The sequence below is a fragment of the Dendropsophus ebraccatus genome, chromosome 8, assembly GCF_027789765.1.
Source record: "Dendropsophus ebraccatus isolate aDenEbr1 chromosome 8, aDenEbr1.pat, whole genome shotgun sequence".
NCBI lineage: Eukaryota > Metazoa > Chordata > Amphibia > Anura > Hylidae > Dendropsophus > Dendropsophus ebraccatus.
In genome coordinates this window covers 44,117,783-44,138,379 of record NC_091461.1, presented here as the reverse complement: position 1 = coordinate 44,138,379, position 20,597 = coordinate 44,117,783, and the positions used below count along the sequence as shown (strand labels likewise).

General features: G+C 39.8%; 1 protein-coding gene across 2 annotated transcripts in view; it reads left to right on the top strand.

Moving 5' to 3' along the window:
• The window catches only part of ARID5B (AT-rich interaction domain 5B), a 274,509-nt gene that overhangs the window by 190,804 nt on the left and 63,108 nt on the right, over positions 1–20,597 (top strand). Inside the window, exons 1-2 of one of the 2 annotated variants that reach the window (XM_069980287.1) lie at positions 10,649–10,752; positions 19,958–20,070. In XM_069980287.1, the coding sequence (XP_069836388.1) occupies positions 10,749–10,752; positions 19,958–20,070 (117 nt within the window). In that variant the 5' untranslated portion in view covers positions 10,649–10,748. Of the gene's footprint in view, positions 1–10,648; positions 10,753–19,957; positions 20,071–20,597 lie in introns of those variants that run through there. The other variant, XM_069980286.1, reaches the window with a different exon arrangement.

The following is a 20,597-nucleotide window of genomic DNA, read 5'->3' as shown; positions in this document are numbered from 1 at the left end:
GGAACATAGCCTACCTAAAGTGTACTTTTATCATGTTAAACATTTTGATTGGTCAGAATCTGAGTGTTCAGACCCTAACCAATTGCTTGAATTGCTAGAACAATTGCTAGTGCACAGCTCCTCCCCCTGCATAACTAAGACAGTACAATAGACTTACATTGTGAGTCCATGCACACTTCTTTTGGTTTGTTCTACCGATCCATTGAGGTCTCAACATGTAAAAAAAAAAAAACTAAACTCACAGTGCCACTTTAAGGCCACTTTAAGGCTCGCAGTAGCTCTCCCTACCATGTGAAGATTTTTAGATGCGGTGAGTTGCCACTTACTTTCTTCCTCAGTATTGTTTGGAGACTTGGGCTATTACATGAGTGAGCACCCTGCAGGTGTATGCCTATGAGTCGTGAGTGGGATTGCACTACCAGCAGGTGAATGTTCAGTTCTGCACAGAACATGGACGTAGAATGCCTGTAACGGACTCTCCTCCACGCTGGGCAGCATCTGTGATAAGATGCTGGGAGCGGGGGAGCTGTATACATATGTGCTGCTCTGTAATGACTTTACAGCGCAGTGTATATCTGTACAGTTCCTCTGCTCCAAGCATCTTATCACAGATGCTGCCCTGGCGGGGGAGAGTCCGTTACAGGCATTCCACGTCCGTGTTCCATGCAGAACACAGAATGGGTGAATGCGGCCATAGTTCACTTAAGGCCATAATGTGGACACCGTAGGCAAATCTAATGTATTTAAGTGCTGTAATATGCTGTGCTGACAATGTTGTTCTATTGCATAAATATAATGAAATGACACAGCACCGATGTACATAATATAAAAATATCTCCAATGATACAACTTTCTATAATTTTTTCTTATTACATTATATATGTATGTGTGGTGTGTATGTGAAAGGGGTGCACAGTACAAGCCCCAGATAAGAACATATAACCAATGTATACATATTTATTATTATTCATAGATAGATAGATATAGATAGATAGATAGATAGATAGATTTTTCTTTTTTTTTTTTCTTTTTTGCATGACCTTTGACTGCAATATGAAATAAAAGAATAACTGTACATCATGCACTTACTCTGCTCAGTTCCACAATATGGGATACTAGTTATTGCTAATCTATGGCTCTTCAGTTTGTGCAAAACTACAACTCCCAGCATTCCCTGACAGCGTGCATCTATCACTACATGCTGGGAGTTGTAGTCTTGCACCAGCTGAAGAGCCATATCTTGGGCATCACTGCTGTACAGTACTGTATATTGTTCTGCCATCACTAGCAGCTCTTGAACACCAGAGGGCGCCTTAGAGGTTTCTGCTAAGCGAGCTGTAAATGGTTTTACAGCAGCTAAAGGTTTATTTTTCACTGCCTGGAAATCCTAATGCATGTAACCCCTAGATGGCTAAAGCAAAGTCCGAGAGCCTATTTAGTATAGTGCCCCTTTTTATTTAGCCAGATATGTCAGGTCTCGTCCCCTGTGTGCTGAAGTGACAGCTGCTCATGAGTTAATAACGCTGCACTATTCAGACCATGTGCTATTAAACAAGAATACAAGTGAAAGATTAGGAACTTGGAGCCCTGCGTAAATGACTTTACCCTGTAATTACCTCTTTTTTGAGTCATCAAGATTACTATAAAAGATTATTGTCTGAAAGGCAGAAACTGCAAGCCGATTGTTTCCAATGTACATAGTGCGGAACAAGGAAAACATATGAAAAGTGGTTTGTGTTGAGACATGAAGGAGAGCGGTTGTATAACAGGATCAAATTGTTTTTCTCCTCCGGGCTGCTTGCAGAATTTCCTGTATTTTCCTTTTGCAGTGTTTATTGTGATATCTGTAATCACCTGGACACTGTAAAAGGGTGGATTCATCTTATGTGTGCTGTAATACTGCGCTGCTACTGGCACTGATCACACAGCAGATTTATGGGAAAATCAGACCCTGCGTTATGAGGGTCATATATCATGTGCCGCACTGTCCAATGTGGGATACTTATGTGCAACGTTGTATTGCATCATATAGAGGTTTTACAACTTAGAGAAATACAGTTTTATAAAAATCCACTAACACCCCACACATTGCCCAGGGGGGTTGGGGTAGCTTCTTCGTCATGTGATTTAAAAAAAAAAAAAATTATAATAGTGTGTTTAGTATATGCATTTTTGGCTTGCATTTTGTTTTTCTTATTTTAAATTTGATTTCATGCCATTCAAGGCCTTTGCTTTTATTTGCATTAATCAATAGTACGGGCAAATGTAAGAAACTTTGTATTGTACATTATCAGAAAAAAATGCTGCTTTCCCCTATTTGCAGGCTATTTTCCACCCCTGCTAATATAGTTCAATTTCATCTTGTTTTTCACAAGAAAGACTAGTAGCTCACTTAAGGTTCAGGTTACATGTTGTCCATACAAGTCTATGGAGATGGAAGAAGGAGATGGAAGTGCTTGAGTGGAGAGAGCCAGTAGCTACAGAGTGTGTACAAGAGACTACAAGCTTACATTGAGTATTAGATCTCAACCCAGGACTGGATTCACAGCTAACACTGCTCAGTACTGCTCCATAATATTGTACAGCTGCTCCCTTTTTTAGGTATAGGAAAATTGGCGAAAAGTTCTTAAATACTGAGAAAGTGGCTAGAAAATTGGTAAAAAAAAATTCTGTGTGTGATCACGGCTGAACGCTGTGTTCACACAACGTAATTTTTTGGACGTATTTTGCCATCTTTTCTAAGTGAAAATATTGCCCTATTATGCAAATTGCGTACATATATATCCATATTTTAGCTTCAAAATGACAGCTGTCCCTAAAGACGGACGAAATATGTCCAGAAAAAGACGTTATGTGAGCATAGCCTTATAATGTCTTCTATTGGCAACTGCTGTCTCGCAGCTCATAGTCATTAGCAGCAATTGGTGGGTCCTGGTGACACGATAAGATGTATAGGGGATGTATAGGGGATCATGCTGGTGGAGATAAGGGTCAGGGATTCTGGATTTTCACTGCCCAACCTTTTGTTCTTGGAGGGAGAAGCCAGTGCCATCTAGATGTTTGCATAACTGCCACTATCAGTATTTTTTTTACCTACTAGTGGATTCATACAATGAGATCAATTATATGATTTAATCACACTTGTGTTTTTGGCCACCAGTAGACTTTAACCTTTCCTTTGTGTAATCTCTGAAATGTAATGTAAAACTTTGATATGCTCTGATGAAAGACATTTTGAATTACCTATTTAATCTCTACAAGATGAAAATGAATGTTAATTCTAACTTATTAATAACTATAATACCATCTGACTAACCCATTAGCTTTCACAGCTCTCTACACTTTGATCTTGGTCTGTTGAATCTAATAGTCAATGGCTTTTGCTATTTGGCCAGCGCTCAGAACTTCCCTTTCAATCATTGCACTAAACTCTAATACAAACCCGCGTGCACATATACACGTATATACACACAGCGGGTAATATAGTCTTGTGGAAGGAGAATGACTTAGATTGCACACTGTAAGACCCAGTGCACACACTGTAACTCTTTCATGGTGACCAGTAAAATCTCTTTTGCAGAACATGTTGTACTTAGTCTAATGCTGATGGGCTCATGTTTCTGCTTCTTGATCAGGGGGTAAAAACCATTTCCACGACTGCTGCCATAGATTTAAGTATGAAATAATTAGCTATTGTTATGTGAAAATCAGATTTAACCTAATACAGTAAATGCACCCAAGGTACCAATATTTCTTGTTAAAGTGTCTTTATGGAGTTTGCTGCTGGTAAATTCTAGTGACCTGAAGATAAAGATTGCATTGAGTGATGTACAAAAGGGAACCTGTCACTATGATAATGCTGCCCACTTCTTCAGCTTTATACTATAAAGCAGATAGATATGTAGTTGTGTGGTAAAAGTGTAACTCGTAACTTATTGGTTGAAATCTCTACGGGTTCTGAGCCCAGAGGTTGGCTCTAATCAGTAATGTGTGTGCATATATATGTAGCTGTCAATCACTGATTCAGACCACCCACTGGACTCCCACGGGAGCCCACCAACTGGACCACCCACTGGACTTCTGAGACCAGAATTGGCATATAAATATAGCTGTCAGTCACTGATTCGGACCACCCACTGGACTCGCACTGGACTCCTAAAACCAGATTAGGCAGAATTGGCATATATATATATATATATATATATATATATATATATATATATATGTGTATCTGTCAGATAAGGAAATACCTGGTGTGAACAGGGACACACCGCTGAGTTACCCAGTGACTGCAGCAGTAATTCTGTGGTGGTACCTATCTATCTATCTATTTTTCTATATATATCTGTCAGTGACTGATTCGGACAACCCACTGGACTCCCACTGGAGACCACCCACTGGACTCCTAAGACCAGAATTAGCAGAAATAAATAAAATACAAGTTATACGGTGTATTTTTCCACAACATTTTATATCAATCTTCTCGGCTCTTCATGTTCTATAACATTATCCTGGTTGATCAGATGACTTGTACATGCCAGGTACACTTTTAAGTAATGTTATCCATTTGCATAATCATATTGCTTCAGTTTCTATACACCATATTGCATCAATTTTATACAACCATGTTACTATGAATATAAAATAGTATAGGTTTCCATGTCACTTAGTGTGGCAATTCACATTTGTGTGTAAAATATCTATGGACATATAAAAAAAACAGCATGTGCTCTTTTCATCAATTTTTCCAATGGAGAATGAGAATGTCTAATGAAGTCTGTGAAGAGTGTTGAAAATGGTGATGCATCTGTATATGATCTTTATGATATCTGAATTGTACAAGTATTGTATTTGTGTTTCAAAGGGGCTCTTTTATATTTTCCATAGCCCCATAGCACCATACATACCACTGTGGTTAGCTTTGGTACTGTAGTGCTGTCCCTTTTAATTGTTGCTGCATAGCCTCTGAGTATAGTTGTAAAACACTGGACCAGATTAGATGAATGTGAACAAGAATCTACTTTCATGTAGGTTATTTTACAATAGACTATTGCACAAGACCGCTGTAAGGGATAGTAATCTTACCATCTCCTAATTGTTTTACAGAACTCTTGAGTTCTCCTGGAAATGTAATGGAAGGTTAAGCAATCAAGATTAGATGACACATTCTGTTAACCCACGACATGCTATTTCTTCTTGCTTACTAAAGTTCTCTAAAAGTGCCCAAATAGTTGATAATAATTAATATTAATATTAATTAATATTAATAGATAATAGTAATTAATGACATAAAGATCCATAATACAAAGGTGGCTTTATTTCCCATTAGCCCATTTTGGTACCATTACAAAATATAATTCATCCTGCTAAAACAAGTTTTTAGGAACAAACTTTTGTGTCCAATAAACAGATTAAAAACTAAATCAAATATTTTGGAATTCCTGTTTACCAGTAGAGATGACAGAACACAGGCTAGGCTGTAGGCTGCATCCATGTCTTCCAGGCAGCCTTAGAGTGGGTTCACACTACGGAATCCGCATGGATAAGTTCCTGGCAGATTCCATCACTCGTACCCGCTAGCTCTGGCTCCATAGTGGTCAATTCTTTCTGGCGGAGAGGCGCACCACCGTGAACAGGAACGAGCGACGGAATCTGCCAGAACTTATCTGCGCAGATTCCGTAGTGTGAACCCTCCCTTAGGGTTGCATCTAGGTTCTCCAGCCCAAAATAATATACCTACCTACAAAAAACAAGCACTTGTATAGTTATATCAATGAAAAAGTAAAAAAAAAACGTATAGTTCTCGGAATGCAGGGGCTGTTTTTTCTGCCCCTCAGTCAACTACTTTGCAATTATTGTGTTATTTCTCCATTGACTTCAAAACCAAAGAGACATACGGGCCACTAGAAAGATTAGGAGACTCTGCTGTATACAGCTAACCAATACCACATAAAAGATCAAATATGCCTGTGATTGCTGAATGTAGGATTTATCTAACTTTAAATTTACCATGCTGTGCTTGAAAGCAAAACGAAAATGTCAAGCTGGAAAGCATATATATATAGTGCACGCTGCATTTGCTTATTTTCATTGCCACCTCTTGTTGATATTGGAATACTGGAGTTATTTTCGACTTTATTTTTCTAAATATGTTATCCATATTTATTCTGGCAATTTCTATCAGAGGCTTTTAAATATAGCAGATCTTTTGTTCGCCATAAGCTACATTCATGTTTCATTTCCCATTTGAAAACAGCCTTGTGAAATCAGCTTTTCAGACTAATCAAGTGCTCTCTTCAATTGCATTATCATGCAACGATGCACCAATCAGGAGTCAGTGGACCACGTTCCTGCTCATCCAGAATGAGGAGAAAAGCCGCATTAAACTAAGCATTCATTGGTCTTTACAGGTCTGTAATCTCACTTTGAATCGCACCATTTTAATGCTGTAGGTTTTTTGGCAATTTTTGTGTTATCGGGTATAGAATGCCTGAATAAGTACTTCGCCACCATTATAATATCGCCATTATGATATTTACTGAAAGAAACAGACCCTAAAACATAACTGTAATTAAAGACATTGGAAAAAAATAAAAGAACATAACATTGCCTAGTGAATGGACAGGCTAATCAATAACAGCTGGTCTATATCTTACTATCCTATTGTGTCCCTATCCAGTGATGGAGCTATTCCTCTGAGTATCACATAAGTCTATCCCTATGATATGGCTATTGCACCAGAGCATTCAGAGGAATGGACTCAAAACAAAAGTCTGTCCCTTCATATATCACGTGGCTGTTAGGCAGAGTCTTAATTGATAGAAAGTTAAAGTGTACCTGTCGTTTAATTTATTTTTTGCAGAAGTCAATAGTACAAGCGATTTTAGGAAACTTTGTATTTGGGTTTATTAGCGAAAAATGCATTTTTATCATGAGAAAGCAGTTTGAAGCCCTGTCTTCATTATTTTCTATGGAGAGGGGAGGGGTGGAGGAAGGGAGATGAGGCACCAAAACAGGACAACAAAGAGTTAATTTACAGCTATCTCCTCTGAAGTCAGCACTGACCTCTAACCTCTGAATCGAGGCCTTCACACAGCTCCCGCCGTGTAATCCTTTGTTCTCTGCTCTCTGCTGCCGACAGAGATTGTTGCAGCCAGGTAAAGGACTGTGCAGCTTATAGTCACTTTTATGAAAACTGCCTTCTCGGCTGTGCTCACCAGCAACTAGGGGGCGCCTCACAGTTTGAGAAGTATTGCTCTATGCAATATCAGTGAATATAATGTATAACACTGTGCTTAAAGTCGTAACACTAGATGAGATGGTTACCTTTCTGTATATGTCACTGTAACCACTATATTCTATAGTAATCTAGGTTCATCTCATATAGGACCGTCCCTGTGGGCACTATATGACACCATTATGATTTACAGTAAATAACAAAATGTTATCTTTGGGTGCTATTAAAAGTGCTATTTAAGTTCTGTAGCACAATTCCATAAGCTAATTTACATGTCTCTTCAAATCAGCCCTTTATAGGCACTCAATGATATGTATATTTCGATCTCCCTACTTGTTTGGTACGATATGTTCTACAACAGACCTTGTAGTAGTGTCACACACAATGCCCCATTTATCCAGCTGCTACAGTGATCTCAATGGGGATGTTTATTGAGTATTCACAATCGGCAGCATATTATATTACGGATATATTTATTGTAAACTGAGGTAATGTGAAGTGGGACCTTGTATCTTATCGGTTGAAGTAAACCACTTTCCTACTGTCATAGTTTCCTATGTGTTAGACTTGCAAAGTGGTTCCATTTTGCACTTTATACAGAGAATACTTTTATCTTTCATATAGTTGCATGACCTTCTGCAGGCTTATAGATGTACATTATTACAAAACCCACAGCTAACTAAAATACAACAAAAGCCACAAACTGCTAAACCACACAATAACATAGGAGACAACACTTATACATTCTGAGCCACACAGACAACAATTCTGAAGCAAAGAAATAAATACATGTATTTGGACTGTTCTATTTATACATTATACAAGGGACGCACAAATATTAATATCATTATTAGTAATAATAATAAATAGTAAACATTTACAACATACTAACATTGACCCTTCAGGCTACGTTCACACAGAGCAAAAGGGGTGGATTACGCGAGGAAATATTTCCGCCTGAAATCAACTGACGCTGAATTCCGAGCAGTATATAAGCAGAATGTAAGCAGAATCCCTGCGTATTCTGCTAGGAAAGTGTTCAGCTCGTAATCAGCTCTTGACAAATTCAGAGCGGAATACTCGAGGAATCCGCACTGAATCCGCATGCATTCAGCGCTGAAATTCAGCGAGTATTTGGCGAGTAAACTAGACTATACCAGAACATATACTAGAATCCTCCTCCCCCCCTTTTTTCCACATTTCCGCGCTGATTCAGCGCGTAATTTCCGCTTGTATTACGCTTGTATTCCGCGCTGAATACGCGCATATTCCATGCTGAAACAGAAAATCAGAGTCCCATTGGTTTGTATAGGCTTCCGCTAGCGGAAGAATGAACATTTTCATTCTTCTGGCGGAAAGCGGATTAGTTCAGTGCGGAAATTCCACTGTGTGAACTGCAGAGCAGAATTTCCATTCAACACAATGGAAATTAGCTCTGTACCTATTTTAACGCCTGAAACTTCAGCGCTGATTCAGCGCAGAAATTCAGCTGCTTTTGCTCTGTGTGAACGAGCCCATATAGTGGTAGCGGGGTGGTTTTGGTGCTCTCACTGCTGAGACCCCTCCAGGGTGCCAGCTTTTTTTCATTCTCTCCGTATCAGAGGGCAGAACCAGAGCTGGGTGATTTGTCTGTAGTGCGCACATAGTTATTAGACAGACTCTATTCTTTACTGCTATGCGATGACGTACGGATAAGTTCCGGTGGATTGCGTCGCTCATACCCGCTCACGTCGGCGTGCATATCCGCCAGTGCCATAGACTCCATTCTATGGCAAGGCTGATTCCACCGTCCGCTGAAAGAATTGACATGTCAGTTCTTTCAAGAGAAGTTGGAATCGGCCCGGACATAGAATTGTGTCCATGGCACTGGTGGATACGTGCGCCGCCCTGATCGGTACGAGCGCCGCAATCCACCAGAAGTTATCTGCATGGATTCTGTATTGTGAACCCTTCCTGAAAGGTCTTATCCAGGATTAGGAAAAGCAAAGCTAGATTCTTGCAAAAACTGTGCCACCCAAGTTCATGGGTTGGGTGTGGTATTACACTTCAGCGCTATTCACTTCAATTTAACTGAGCTGCAAAATCCAAACCCAAACTGAGGACAAGCATTACCATTTCTGGTAGAAATCAGCCATGTTTTTCTATTCTGGACAACCCCTTTATTCTACCTTCTTTGAACAGTGCAGATTCCCTGGAGCACAGCGAAAGCCTCAATTTGCATCCTTATAGCCAATGGTCACTCCCTTCCTCCCTCCTTCTCTCCTGCTTGCAGCACCTGCTAAGCTATGTTCCCACTTGCTGTATTCTGTCTTGCTGTCTCTGTTACTACAAATGAATTTCCCCTAACAACAAACAGTAAACAGCAGATTGCAGAAAAGTGGGACACCTAGTGGCCAAAACTTTAGAACCGTTTTTCTGGGAGTAAGGAGTTCTTTTAGATAATATAACTGAACTACAAATATGTCATAGCGACCATTTAATATTTTACATCTATTTTTTTTTTTTACGTCTACTGTTCTTCAGAAATCATTACATGTGGTTATTTTTAGGTTTCTGTGGAAATGCTCTATAAAGTGGTGTCTATTGTGGCAGTCACAATGCCTGTGAGCTGTGCCCGTATCCTGCCGTTGGCACTTGAAGAGCAGCACTAGAGGAGTTAAGGTTCCTTATAGCCTGCAGGGATGCAATGGCTTGTCATAGGGGGATACGGTTTGGGTAGCTTTACATTTGTTTGTTTCTTTCCATCTTCTTTGGCTGTTTACATTGTTCAGTATTGTAACACATTGTAACAATTACAGTACGAGTGTGATACAGGCAAACAGCATCAGTGATCATATGATCCAATAAATAGTATCCATCCCCTTGCAATCCTATTAATTATATTGTAGTGCGGTTACTTCCTCACGATGTCACATCATAGTCACACGCTCTGATTTGCTTCGTTCTAGTTGTTTATTGTCCTATAAAGAAAGAAGTAATGCTCAGAGGCACAGGCTGTTGTGAAACCCTCGCATCCCAGCCATCAAGTCTTCTTTTTATGTCTCTAAGTGCTCTGTTTGTGCCAAGTGCAGGTTGTCTCGTCTGCAAAGAGTTAACGCCTTGGTTTTGTTCCCATCTTGGGTTTGTTTTTAGGTGGGCTTTTTGTGGTGTCAGCTGAGAGGAAAACTATATCAAAGAGGCAGAGGCCATTGAGGAGGCTGAAAAAAAAAAGAACAATTAAGACAAAATGTCATAACCTACATTGAAAAGGTGGTGTAAGTGCAGCCCCAACTGGCAGCCAGCTAAAGTCATTCCTCTCCTAGCCACTAATGTAATCTGTGTTTATACGAGTAATGTACTGTAGCTAAGGGGGAGGGGGAGTTGTAAGCACACAGCAGATACTCAAAGTGTTCATTTTGTGTTAAGCTCACATCCCCACCAAGTCGAGACTTCCAGGGATTTAATGGGCAGTCAAATGCAGTGTAGCATTCATGAGAACTGATATAAGTGAGACAGATGCTAGCCGACTGGAATGGGTAACGCCACCTTTATCTTTTTCCTGTTTTTTTTTTGTTCTTTTGTAACCTGATTTTGCATGTTTTATGTCTTGTTAGTTTCAGGACTGCATGCAGGGGGCAAACTTTAAACAGGCTGCCTGCGTTCTTTAGAATGTTACTCTTTGTTTTGTGAGATGAGATGCTTGGACATGGCAATCTCCTTCTGAAAATCTGCTTGACGTGTTTAATTCTTATACACGGGATAAAGGGGGAATAGCATCTTTTGCAAATGCAGGATTTTTTTTTTTAAATGAGTGCCAAATTGCACAGTATTTGCAGACTGATTAAAATGTAAATGTAACATGTCAAGAGCATTGCCAGTTCTCTGGGTGACAAATTTAAAGTGAAAAACAATTAGGAGAGACGATAGATCTGCTGTGGATTCAATGGTGACAGCTTCTCTCTGCTGTGTTTTTTTTTTTTTTTTGGGCGGTTGAGGGAGGGCGAGTAGTTGAATTATATGTACCAAGAGAATACTGTAATCCTTTAAATCAGTATGTCATATATTCAGCAGCCGCTGATTGATTTGTCATTCATATGTTTTTTTTCTTACTTTTACATGGTTACTTGTGTTAATGTACACCGTGTAATATGATTTAATGGTGTGAACTGGTATCGGAGGGAAATTGGGACATTCAGGGATGAGGTGCACATGGTAGGAATGTTTATAAAGGGATGTGATGGTACAATATGTGATACGTCAGCGTTTGCTGCTGCTGCTTATCAGAAAGGGGGAATAGACTGCAGGCTGGCGGTCTACGTAGGATGACTTGTATCCCTGGTCAATTATGATGTCAATTATTGATGGGTTACGTCAATTAGTCCAATGCTCGCCAATATTCCCTGCAAACTTTAATGTCTTCTTAAACAGGATACAATGTCTTTTTACATTGGAGGAAAGTAACAATTAACAAGACATGATTAATGGTTCAAGAAGAGGGAAATAAGATCTGCCTACCTTGAATGGATCAGGAAGACAGTACAAGTGTGCAGTGCACTGGATGGATGGATGGATGGATGGATGGATGGATGGATGGATGGATAGATAGATAGATAGATAGATAGATAGATAGATAGATAGATAGATAGATGGATGATAGGAGATAGATGGATGATAGGAGATAGATGGATGATAGGAGATAGATAGATAGATGGATGATAGGAGATAGATAGATAGATGGATGATAGGAAATAGATAGATAGATAGATAGATAATAGATAGATAGATGATAGTGATTATTAATAAATGAGCACATACACTCTTACTGCTGTGTGATGCTTGGTCCCAGCCCCTGTGGTTTCCATCCACAATGGAAGCAATTTGCATATAATTAATGTGTTTTCATTGTAAAGCATATCACAATGAGCTGCCAGTCATATGTGGCCTGCAATGACATGGCAACCGCTGTGTTGCTGCCGGTTAATTGGTTATCATCGCGGTCGCCAGAAGAGTCTGGGCACATTAGGCTTTTTCACAGATGTAGGTGAATTCAATGCTTGTAAATGGGAAAGTGTCACAATTGGACTTTTATGTTCCCACTTTATGGGTTCCATAGCTGAGTGATAATGATTACACGTTGGTATTGGTTATACTTACTGTACATAGTGTAATACAGATCTTTTATGGAATGGTCTTTTAAGAAAAATGAAGGCCTAATGACCTGTAAGATGAGAAGCCATATAACTGATGTGTCACCTATACCTGGAACAATGATGTACAGTATTGTCTAGGTGTTGATGTAAATTGTATTAAGTACTTTATTATTACTTAGTCTTACCTAATATTCAGAATATCCTAGATATGGATGTACTCGGACTAGCATTTACCGGATTTATCCTTTATAGCATCATAGGACACTTCTCACAACAGTTTTGTCATTAAAGGGGTACACCGTAGGAAAAAAATGTTTTTAAATTATCTAGCGTTAGATTTGGAACTTTGATTTTAAGTTTTCCATTACTTCTCAGCTGCTGTATGTCCTGCAGAAAGTAGTGTATTTTTTCCAGTCTGACACAGTGCTCTCTGCTGCCACCTCTGTCTGTGTCAGGAACTGCCCAGGGGAGTAGAGGTTCTCTATGGAGATTTGCTACAGCTCTGGACAGTTTCTAGCACAGCCAGAGGTGGCAGCAGAGAGCACTGTGTCAGTCTGGAAAGAATACACCACTTCCTTCAGGATATACAGATAAAAAAAAATAAAGTGATGGTTTCTTGGTGATTTTCTTTCAGAAACCCTGCTCATATTATCTATAGGTTAAAGAGGACCTGTCACCCCCTCGTGCTGGGGTGACAGGCTCCCAACCCCCAGCTAGATCCCCTTATACTGACCTCATCTGGCCAAGTTCCGCTCCTGGAGCCGGTCCCAGGATGGAGATATCCCGGTCAGAAGCCAGCACGTGCGCTGTGGGGAGAGGTCCGGCGTCCATAGAGAATGAATGGAGCAGGACTCATCTCTGCAGCGTATGCACGGCTCCATTCATTCTCTATGGACGCCGGACCTCTCCCCACAGCGTGCACGCTGGCTGCTGACCGGGTTATCTCCGTCCCAGGACTGGCTCCGTGAGTGGGACTCGGCCAGATAAGGTCTGTATAAGGGGATCTAGCTGGGGGTTGGGAGCCTGTAACCCCGGCACGGGGGGTGACAGGTCTCCTTTAACTGAATGTTTAACCAAGTGGTTTCATGTGGGTACCATTGTCTACCATTGGGCGTCTTTATAAATATTTACAGATGACAGATATATGTTTTGTATTTGGTATATATATATATATATATATATATATTGGTTTTATTGCTAATGCTCACAATATGGAAGATATATATATATATAGAGAGAGAGAGAGTCAGTGACATTGGCATATGAAGGAATGATGAGGTTTTCCTGGAGTGGCGAATACATGTACATTATATTGCCTAGAGTATGTACGTCTGCATCCCAATAGGGTTGGGAATCTAAGTGTCTGGGCACAAGGCTGTGACTTATGTTTGCCAGAAATGATGTTCAGTGATTACTTAGTGACAGTGTCTGTTATAACTCAACCTCTGCAAATGAGCAACCAAAATTGGGAAATCCATTAATTGGTTATGTCAGCCAGCAATTAACACGGCTAGGTTATTCATTGGTCAGCTTCAGGTGGCTGGAGGAACGCCAGAGCTGCTTTTGACGCAGTTTATTTTCAAGCCAAAACCATTAGTTGTTTCAAAAGAAAAGGAAAATATGTAGAAAAAACAGACACACTGTTTTTGGCAGAGTTAAATAACAAAAAACAAACAAAAAAACAACAACTTTATATTAGTAAGACAGATTATTTTTTTTACTTCACACAGTTTAAAGATATGGTTTTGTAACTTTTGGTTTGTAACTTTATATCCACTAATTTACCTTTTGTGATGGGCCATACATTTTTTTTTAGCACCAACAATTAGAGTGTCTACTGCACATTGCAAAACTGCTCGTTCTCATTGTTGTGTATGTCCTTTTTATGTACAAAAACATGTTCATTCATTGGTGGACAGTGTCAAAGAGGCGGAGCTTCTCATCTATTGAGGCCCTTTATTTTGGTGTTATGTAATCCCCTCCCCCCTGGATGGGCAGTAATTAAATTAAAAAACTGCTGTTTTTTTTTTTTTTTTTTTTTTTTAAATAAAAGCAGCTTATTGATAATGAGCTTGTGCATTATTTTTACACCAGCACTCAGTTATAGCTGTTATTCTGTGTGTGCACTGACAGATAATTCCCCATAGACTCCAGCAGAGCTCATTATTTTATTTGAAATACTGCCCTATTTTTACTCAATTTTACTCACGTATTTTGGTATTATTTTGCTGTGTGTGAACATACAAAATACTTCTTCCTGCAGGATACACTTCTGGCTTGTATTGTGCCTTTTGGGTTTATTTTGTCATTTGGTGATATAGACTCATACAGTATATGGGCAGTGTCAGTGAACCATGAAGGCATGGAGGAATGATAAGGGGACCTAGGTGGTCTGCCTTTATGGCACGGAACAGACGGCAACTCCCCCCCCCCCCAAGACATTGACTTGCACCAGCAGTCTCCTGCTACCACCCACACCTGGACTGCTGCTCCCCCTGCTGGCCAACAGTTCAAAGAACAAAATAAGACCCCCAAGGACTTGCACACACACCAGCTGCAGTAGGTAGTGGGGAGCTGGGAGAAGGCCAGGTATGGGGGGGGCGTACACCAGGTATGGGGGGGCGTACAGTATTCATGGGACCCCATACAGTTTTTTGCTATGGGGCCCCATGAATCCTAGCTACACCCCTGGGCAGTGTCCATCAGTGGGGGATGGGTGGCAGGTGAGTAAATGTTTTGGGGGTTTTTTTTGCCACCCTAAGCAGTTTTAAATGTAAAAACATATTTCCTGGCAAACCTCTTTAAAAGCCCTAACATTTTTACACGTTATGCTGTAATTTTTGTCTTAAGTTCCAATGCAGTTTACTAGAAGAAAAGTTGGTTACAAAAAGTAAACTTCTCTAATAAGCCAATAAATCTGCATCTTCAAAGAGAAACGTAGAGTATTTCTAGTAAGTGATTAGTCATACGTGAAAATGTCAGTGCTGTGAGTCAGCCTCTGTTCTAAAGTCATATTTGTAATGCTGCTTCTGATAAATTCTTGTTAGTTTGTCAGTTGCATTTATTTGCAAGGTACTAAAAAGAACATTACTCATAATATGTATAATATGTTAATAATTGCCATTCAAGTGACGCATTGCTCGTTTGGATCATTCTTACCTTTGACATGTTTTTCATGGAATAATATGCCACTTAGACATGAAACAAAGTCCTGTGGAGAGCCATTAGGTGATGTTCTCTGGTATCCATCTACTAGAAGATGTTTTGATAATAGTACTTGTAATATATTGCGCACAGACCTTCTATATAAATAATAGCTCTGCAATTAAAACCTAGAATTAAAGAGATGGAACACCTATATTATGTTTGTTTACAAAAACAGAAACTATCATATATTTATCTTTGTGTAAGGGCGCGTTCACACAGAGTGAAGCCCGTGCTGTGGACTCTGCTAGAAGTTCTGCCTGTCCTATTCATTGAATAGGATGCATCGTGCGCCCTCCGCTCTCCACTGAAAGAATTGCCTACAGTGGAGGGCACATGATGCGTTTTGATCTGTTTTTTTTTTGTTTGTTTTTTTTATAATAGAAGTCAATGGAAAAGCTGATCAAAACGGATGCACACAAATGCATACATTTTTTCATCCTTTTCTAACATAAAACGGATTGCAAAAACGTGTGAACCCAGCATAATCTTAAAGCGACTCTACCCTCAATCTGACCCCCCCAAACCGCTTGTACCTTCGGATAGCTGCTTCTAATCCGAGATCTGTCCTGGGGTCCATTCGGCAGGTGATGCAGTTATTGTCCTAAAAAACAACTTTTAAACTTGCAGCCCATGTCAAAGGGTAGTATCTGTGCCCTAACTTTGCACCACCCCTCAGTCCCTCCTCCCCACCTTCTTCATCATTAGGAATGCTCCAGGCAGATTGTCTCCTATTCCCCACCTGTGGCAACCCGGCACATGGGCTGGATCGTTAAGCCACCTGTGCAATGTTTAGTATAGAGAAAATGTTCCAGTGGCATTCCTAATGATGAAAAGGGTGGGGAGGAGGGACGGAGGGGTGGTGCAAAGTTAGGGCACAGATACTCCCGTTTTTTACAGGGCTGCAAGTTTAAAAGTTGTTTTTTTAGGACAATAACTACATCACCTGCCGAACAGACCCCAGGAAAGATCTTGGATTAAAAAGCAGCTATCCGAAGGTACAAGTGGTTTGGGGGGGTCAGATTGTGTCTACAGAGTCACTTTAATTCTTGATTGTATATTCTTAAATTCTATCTTCTGTACATGATTATAAGGGCAGCCATCTTGCCGAAGTTGCTGTTAAAACCTAAAGATATTTAGAGAGATTCTTCATTGTAGCTACACAGACCACATGAACATGTAGTCTGGGAATCATTGACTTTTTTTGAGCGTTTTCTTGACATGCTCTGTAACCTGTGCAGAAGGAAGGGGACATTTGCTGGTGTGCTCCTATGTATGACATATCTCTGTTCTCTCAGTGGTTTATGTATATTGGTTTGTCTTAGGAAACACCCTACTCTCCTACTGCTTCGGTAGTGCAGGCCCCTACTCTCTTTAAGTATGGAAGGGGAGAGGAGATCATCATCATTAGGTGACAATCACCTAATGTAAATGATGTAAATTTGTGTTACCTATGGTATATGTATGTGTCTCTCCTGCCTGTGTTATCTATAGTATATATGTGTTTCTCCCGCCTGTGCTAAGTAGATGACTGCCGAAAAGGGATCTTTACAGAATCAAAGCTTATTATTAGGCTTAGCGGCTTATGTGAAAACACCAAGATTCCAGCATTTTTATGGAATAGACAGTGACGTGAGAAATTCTTAGAATTTGTATAAACCTGATTCAAACAATATGACATTTTCTGAAGACACATTCCCTCTAAATACATCATAAAGATTGCATATTTGTTTCACATACCCCTTTATTTGTTATATACACATACTCTTTTGTATTATAAGAGTGGTATCTATATCTTAGACCAGATTCTATCATGTTCAAAAGGAGAAATTACCCTGAGGCCACCACCATTTAGGGGTTTTCCCATTCATCACATGGAGGTTATCTCTATAGGACATTAGGGCACCATCTGTAGTAGTATGAGGCAGTGGTTGGTGCTGTTACGTGTTCATTGTTCTGTTATTCATCCCAGTATGGTGTAAATGTAGCATAGTACAGCACTGTTTCTCATCATTTACACATTTTTTGCACGTGACCTTCACAGACATTTTATTGTGGAAAGATTTTTAACTTTTCACAGTCTCAATACAGTGCACCTAAACTTCTAATAGTCACAACACTCCTCAGTTTGTTTTTTCAGCCTCCTCTGGTAGACATTATTGAAGGGGTTAACTAGTTAAGTAAAATACATGTTCAGTAATCCCTCTTCCTGGAAACTAACACTCTGCTCCATACTTGTTATATCAGTCTCCGTCACGTGTTCTGAGTCTGCTGCCTTCTGCTGAAGACACAGAAATCTGTGTCTAAGCAGCTCACCCCGTTCTACTCTGAAGCCCCCCCCCCCTCCTTTCAGAGATGGACATTTGCACTCTGTGAGGCCACAAGGGTTTTTTAGTGACCTTACTGGGAGCCACCCAGCATCACTCATTACATGAGGGTCCCTGGAGGAAGGGGAAAAGAGGGAGTTTAGAGCGAGATGGAGAGAACTGCTCAGACACATTTTTCTGTTTCTTGAGCAGAAAGCAGCAGACTCGGAACTTGGGAAGTATGGAGCAGTTAGTCTCCAGGAGGGGGGATTATTGAACATGGATTTTACTTCACAGGATTACCTCTTTAATTCATTGCTGGTCTGCACCAAGACAGTCATGAGTCAATGAACCACAACCCTTCTCTATCTTGATGACAACGTAGATACAAAGACTACATCTGTATTTGAGGAATGTATTGAGACAAGTAAATGAGGCAGCTATTTGTTCCATCTGAAAGGGGTGAAAAAATGTTTTAAATTAATCTGGTGTCAGAAACGTATAGAGATTTGTAAATTATCTCTATTCAAAAAACTCAAGTACTTATCAGCTGCTGTATGTCCTGCAGGAAGTGGTGTATTCTTTCCAGTCTGACACAGTGCTCTTTGCTGCCACCTCTGTCCATGTCAGTAACTGTCCAGAGCAGGAGAGGTTTTCTATGAGGGATAGGAATATCAGATCAGATAAAATTGCATTTATTGTGATGTCAAGTACCAGTAATATTAGCTTCATGGTACTGAGTGCGAGTAGTGATATGGCCCCTCAAGTGCTGGGGAGTTTGTTGTTTGGAGACTGCTTAGAAACAATAGTTTTATATGACATGATTAAAATACTTCCAGGTCCTTGTTCTGATTTGGCCACTGGAATTCTGTAATTAAGCATGTGTTTTCCCAGGAATTCTAATATGTTTCTAATTGTTTATTCTCATTGCACAATAACGGATGTAAACAGTCCAAAATAGTCCAGAATGAGACAATAAAATGGAATTACTCTGGAATTACTGCAGATTGACAGATTACAGGCCAAAATAAAGGGCGTTGACTGATCCTTTGCTTCCCCAAAATAGTAAAGTAACATTTATCTAAAAAGTCTTTCTTGTTTTTTAAGCTTTGAATGGAGCAACACCTTAGTCTGACAGGTCACCTGGATACTTTTGCCATGTTACCGCATCAGACGACCATGTGGCACACTTTGAAGATGATTAATAGGAATACATATCTAATAGGAATACATATACTGTAGAAGTCTTTTGGGGCAACAGTTTATATCAGGATGTGCATCAGATCTGGGCTTTCCACCGTTGTATATCTGATTATGGGGATTGTTCAGTTGGGGTTTATGGGTAGCTCACAATCAGCAGTTTTTGTAGAGGAAACTTTTTTGGTGAATGTTGGATTTCTCTTTTATCGCCCCTGAAAAATGAAATACTACCTTCACCAACTCAAGTGATGTTCCTGGAGCGCAGTAAATTTTTGAAGTTCTCCAGATCTCATGGCTATGTTCACACACTGTACAAAGAACTGCCGTTTCTCGTGAATGGCCATTGTCTAATGCTACCTATGGCCGGAATTAATGATCCTAATCATTATTTAAGATTTTTAAATAGAAGTGAATCACAAAAAAAATTTCGCTGGAGTATCCCTTTAAGTTGTTAGGGAGAAGTTTCCAGGCATGCTCTTTGCCCTGTGCATAGGTCATAGTATAGAGGGGGGGAGAATGAGCTCTATCAGATACTGTGCCACCTTTCAATGTTATTCTGTTTGGGATAATAAGGAGGACACCGTTGTAAAGTATTCTATGTAGAACAAGTGTCAGGTTATTTGTGGTTAGGTGGGGAACTAACAACTGAGACCAACCAATCAAATCCTTATAGCTAGGACATGCCATAAGCGCTTTTATATGACAGATAAACTTTAAGAAACTGTGTGTCTGACCTTTCAGTTAATTTATTAACCTCGTAAATGATAACTTTTTTTCTACGTTGAGCACAAAGTATCCACCATGTTTAATAGGTCAATTGATTTTTCTTTTTCTTTTTTTACATCTTCTGCATTAATGAATTGATTTGCATTTTTTTCCAGCCCCAAACCTGAAAGGCCGACCACGTAAAAAGAAGCAATGCCCGCAGAGGAGAGATTCAGTGAACGGAGTGAAGGATGCCTCCAATATTTGTGATGGCAAAACTGTTGCCAAGGTAATCTTTTAAGAGCTCACTTTCATTTCTGCTGCCTCTTGATTGTTTATTGTTCCAGTGTCTCCGATGGAGATTGCCTATTTTTAGCACAAAGGATTTTTTTTTTTCTCCTGTAAAAATGCAGTGTTAGTTTGACACTGGACTGATTTTGTCGTAAGAATGGAGCTGAAAGTAGGACAGTGTTCTTCCATTCATGTCATGTAGTGTTAGCTTAATCTTGGTGACATAATAACTTTATTGAATGTTTTTACAGTCGGAGAATAAACAAAACAGCCTTGTGGGTAAATGCTGGATCTGTGCTGGGCAGGGGGAGATGTCTGTCCAACTTTCTTCAACGTTATTGTGCAAACTAGAAAACAAAAGGGCTTACACTCACTAATATTAGCAGTGTATAATCTCAGGGACCATTAGTCCTCGGAAGTAGATACTCATTATTACATGAGGCTTCTTTGTACACTGCTGCATGAGATACTCAGGGCCCTATTCCACTGGACGATTATCGTTCAGATAATCGTTAATGATAAACA